This window comes from Cyclopterus lumpus, chromosome 2, assembly GCF_009769545.1.
Source record: "Cyclopterus lumpus isolate fCycLum1 chromosome 2, fCycLum1.pri, whole genome shotgun sequence".
Classification (NCBI taxonomy): Eukaryota; Metazoa; Chordata; class Actinopteri; order Perciformes; family Cyclopteridae; genus Cyclopterus; species Cyclopterus lumpus.
The window spans coordinates 11,379,602-11,384,601 of record NC_046967.1 but is presented as its reverse complement, the minus strand read 5'-3'; the positions used below and the strand labels follow the sequence as shown (position 1 = coordinate 11,384,601).

The following is a 5,000-nucleotide window of genomic DNA, read 5'->3' as shown; positions in this document are numbered from 1 at the left end:
ACACAAACACACACACACACACACACGATCTCGATGGCGCGGTGGAAGCTCTCGCCTTCCGACCAGACGGTCGTATCACGAGGGCGCTCCGTCGTCTCGTCTTGAGAGAGTCAGTGGGAGTAATTAGGAGCTCGTTAAGACTGGAGGAGGAAGGATTAATTAGATGCTCGGTGGCTCAGGGAGCTCCTCCTGACTCACACACACACACACACACACACACACACACACACACTCTCTCACTCACAAGTTCCCTGCCAGCTGACATTACATAATCTAACACACACGCGCGATACAGCGTTTATCAGCGAGAGCCTGAAGTCTCTCGTCTTGAGAGGCCGGAACGACGTCGCGTCTCAGCGGGAATCAATTAGCCTCCGACCCGCCTCGTCAATTAAAGCGACACGGCCAATTGTCGGCAACATCGGGACCCCCGAAACCGGCGACAGCTCGTCCCCCGCCGGGTTCGGATGCAACTGAACTTCAGCAATTATCACGTTGACGTGTTTGACTGTAGACGACAACGTGTGAAGGGAAGTGGCGATTCTTTAATTAGTTGTGTTTGTTTTGAGTTAACATGTGAAACAAAGGAGCTCAACAAAAGTAACATTGTGTCACCTCACAGTACAAAAGACAACATCGTTATATTTAGGAGTAATTATGATCCCTTACACTTCCCATTGTGGTAGTTTCTTAACAATACAGAACACCAGAAACTGCTGTACAACGTGTGTGTATTTCTCTCTCTCACACACACACACACACACACACACACACACACACACACACACACACACGACTTCTGTCGAGTGAAGCAGAAAAGCCCCCAAAAACGTTCTTTTCCGGGAGGAAACCCTTCGCCGTCGACACTTGTGGATTTATGCCGATCGTGCACATTGAAATGTGCCGAGCTACGACGAATCCGGTCGAAGTGAGCAGATTCTTAAAGGATGTGTGTGTGTCCAGCGTGGCGCCTGGGGGGGCTGACAACACCCGCCATCAAGGGGGGGGGGGGGGGGGGGGGGGGGACCCTGACACTCTCTCTTTCCCCCTTTTCGTTGTAAACAGAAATGGCATTCCTCGAGCTCAGCATTCCCCCCCCCCCCATTCTCTTTCTGTCTTTTGTCTCTTGTTTTTTGGTCTCATTGTGATGAGCTGGACGGGACAGTGGTGGGGGGGTCAGGTGGGTCAGGTGGTGGGGGGGGTCAGGTGGGTCGGGTGGTGGGGGGGGGGTCAGGTGGTGGGGGGGTTGGGTGGTGGGGGGTCAGATACAGGTTTTAGGCCACACCTGCACTCAAAGTGATGTTGTGCCTGTGCAGTGACCAACACTGTGATGTGGGGGGGGGGGGGGGGGGGGGGGGGGGCACAGTGAGCAGCCTGTTTGTCCGTGTGGTCGACTGTGGTACTGCAGCACAGTTCATTTTCCACATCAATGTTTCATAAAAGCCGACTGAATGCTCATTAATCTTATTCACGGCTGTTGGTTTATATGAGAGAGAAGTGGAAAGACCACATAGACCACCACCTCCTGTAGCTCCTGACTACGTAGACCACCACCTCCTGTAGGTCCTGACTACGTAGACCACCACCTCCTGTAGGTCCTGACTACATAGACCACCACCTCCTGTAGGTCCTGACTACGTAGACCACCACCTCCTGTAGGTCCTGACTACGTAGACCACCACCTCCTGTAGGTCCTGACTACGTAGACCACCACCTCCTGTAGGTCCTGACTACGTAGACCACCACCTCCTGTAGGTCCTGACTACGTAGACCACCACCTCCTGTAGGTCCTGACTACGTAGACCACCATCTAGGTCCTGACTTTGGATACGCACCTCATGCACACCCAAACTAAACTTTAACATGTGACACATTATTGTTTGCTTTGCTTACCAGTGGGGATCTGGGAGAAAAGAAGACAGAAAAGACCACTGCAAGACGCTGGTGTGATATTATTATTATTATTATTATTATTATTATTATTATTATCTCTATTTAATTAATTGCTGAGTTGTTACGTTCATTTCACGCTAACACTCAAAACAACCCTCACCAAACACACATTTTCCCCTCCTGTCACTGTGCTTTGTAAAGCCAACTCCCTCTCCTTCTGCTGTGCACACACACACACACACACACGCACACACACACACGCACACACGCACACACACACACACACACACGCACACACACACACACATAGCCTCCCAATTATGCTCCATTATGTCACCCCCTCTGACCGTCCCTGAAAAAATATCTCTTTCCCCTCCGTCATCCTCTGCTTCTCTCTCTCTCTCTCTCTCTCTCTCTCTCTCTCTCTCTCTCTCTCTCCATGCATTCCTTTTTCCATGCTACCTCCCTCCATTCATCTCTCTCTCTATCACTTGTTCCTGCGAGACAATGTCTTGTAACAATACCGAGTTTAATCTCCGTATCAAAGCCGTTTTTCCCCTTCACCGCACACACACACACACACACACACACACACACACACACACACACACACACACACGTAGAAAGTCTCTTACGCTGTGGATAAAAAAAAAACACATCTCTTCCAAATATACCTTGAATAAAAAATATATATATATATATATATATATATATATATATATATATATATATAAATAAATGAATAAATGTGGCACTTTAGTGGCACTTATAGCACTTTGTAGTTTGGCTTTCTTGAAGAAATATTACTTTCTGGTTCTTGGTTGTACTCTCATGGTTGAATGCACTAAAATTAAATATAATGTAATGTAGTTATGTGCTAATATTCTAGATGTTACACAAAATATCGTGAAGGGCTGCAGATTATTTCCGACAACCTGCAGCAATCACACGCTTGTAAAAAATATATATAATTCTTCTATGTATCTATAATTTGTTCTTTTTCATTTATTGCGTAATCTCCATTCACACACGTGCACAAAACTCCATTATGATTTCCACATCTGTCATTCCTCCTCTACATCGCATTAATGCATCACTTATGAGTGGGAACTGCAAAGTGTGTGTGTGTGTGTGTGTGTGTGTTGTGTGTGTGTGTGTGTGTGTGTGTGTGTGCGTGTGTGTGTGTGTGTGTGTGTTAAAAATCCTTTAATTGCGTTAAGCGCAGTAATTTGTGTACTTTGTGCTGTGATCCAACATCTCTCACATAACTCATTGCTGGAATTAGTTTTTTTTTGGAAAGACGAGCACTGTCAGCTAAAAAAAACAACAACAAAAAACAAGGTGTGTGTGGTGCAGCGTTCAGGGAACGGGGTTTGATGAGAGCGCTTTGATGTTGGTTTTCGGAAGATGGTGCATATCAAAAGATAATATTTGGGTAATTCTTGTTTGATTATGAAGGTTTTTAGTTTTTTTCCCAGCGAGGACCCTCCAGCTCATTTTAGTGGCCAATGAGGTGGAGACACGTTAGTTAAGTGGACGTATGAACGGGGAAAGTAAATAACTATTAACCTCTTGTTATTCTTTAAAGAAACAAACATGTCTGTGACCTTGTAAGTCGAGATATAACCGCATGATATATGAACGCAAACACATCAATTCATACGCGGATAATCCAAAGGAAGCAGTCAAACCCAGTTCAAGTCAATTGAAGCTTTTAAAATGTCTTCTGCGTGGTTCAGCCCGTGGAAATGACCCGTCTCCCTCTTGTGAACCGCAGTTCAACCGCTGCATCACCTCCCAGCTGATCAAGTGGTTCAGCAACTTCCGGGAGTTCTACTACATCCAGATGGAGAAGTTCGCCCGGCAGTGCATCAACGAGGGCGTGACCGCCACCGACGAGCTGGTGGTGAGCCGCGACGCCGAGCTCTTCAGGGCGCTCAACATGCACTACAACAAGGCCAACGACTTCGAGGTAGGCGGAGCCCCGTAACCATATGTAGCGATGTGTGCTGTGTGTTGTTCTATTGTTTCTTCCTCCTTTGCATAAATTACCCTCAAACCCTTTCAAAACTTTATGAAATATAAAAGATTTAAAATACAGCTTTTTTTCTTATAGGCTGTATCAAAGAAATTAACCTGTTTTTTGCAACCAGACGAGTCGCCCCCTGATGGCCAGTCGAGAGAATGCACGTTTAAAGCACTGCAGCGTTTAAAGATTTAATTCATCGTTATCTGGACCGTAATTTGGGATAAAGGGCCGGATTACGTTTTGTTTTTCTAAATAATAATAATTTCCGCTGTTAATAGAACATTGCTTTACACTTTTCGTGTGAACTGAATTAAAACTTCAGATTCAGCACAACTCTCTCACGAACGTCCTCTACCAAGTCAGCTGTTCGGAGCGCAACAGTCACCTCACGATTCTGCTGAGGTGTGGATGTTGCAGTGTGTGTGTGTGTGTGTGTTTGTGTGTGTGTGTGTGTTCGATGAGGCGAAAGAGGACGCCGCTCGAGGCGCGGGTGTCCTTGTCAAAGCGATTTGTAGAAGTCACATTCCCTCCCTCACTTGTTCTCTCCCAATATTGGTCTGAGGGGACCTGAGGGCCCTCGAACTATTCCACGTAACATCAGCAGCATTTAGACGTCCATTAGCACACACACACCTCGCCGCTGACGCCACGCTTTTCTCTAAGGAGAGAAACGCTGGAGCTTAAATGCATGAGGAGTAAGATTTACACACACACACACACACACAGAGAGAGAGAGAGAGAGAGAGAGACTTCAAGCTCTCTAAGTATTCTGTTTTTGGAGCAATGAACAGAAAATGCTTTGCATCACAAGAGTCAGGTAGCTTTTCACAGGTGTGTATGTAAAGAGGCCGAACAGGCGATGACACACACATGCAAATCCTTCCTACACGTTCCCTTTAGGCCTTCGGAGGGGGGGGGGGGGGGGGGGGGGGGCAAAACGAAGTCATTCAAGATGGAAAAATAAAATAACATAAGACTTCATGTGCTGTAGTGCTGATGAGGACTTCAGGGGAAGAACACGTGCGTCCTTCGTCCTGTAAAATGATGGCCGTGTTTGCAGATGGAGGTATAAATGTCT

The 5,000-nt window shown here is 46.5% G+C and overlaps 1 protein-coding gene across 2 annotated transcripts in view; it reads left to right on the top strand.

Moving 5' to 3' along the window:
- LOC117744484 (prospero homeobox protein 1-like) overlaps nucleotides 1–5,000 on the top strand; it is a 30,038-nt gene that overhangs the window by 13,915 nt on the left and 11,123 nt on the right. For both annotated transcript variants that reach the window (XM_034552826.1, XM_034552817.1), the window contains exon 6: nucleotides 3,671–3,865. In XM_034552826.1, coding sequence (XP_034408717.1) covers nucleotides 3,671–3,865 — 195 coding nt within the window. The remainder of the gene's footprint in view (nucleotides 1–3,670; nucleotides 3,866–5,000) is intronic.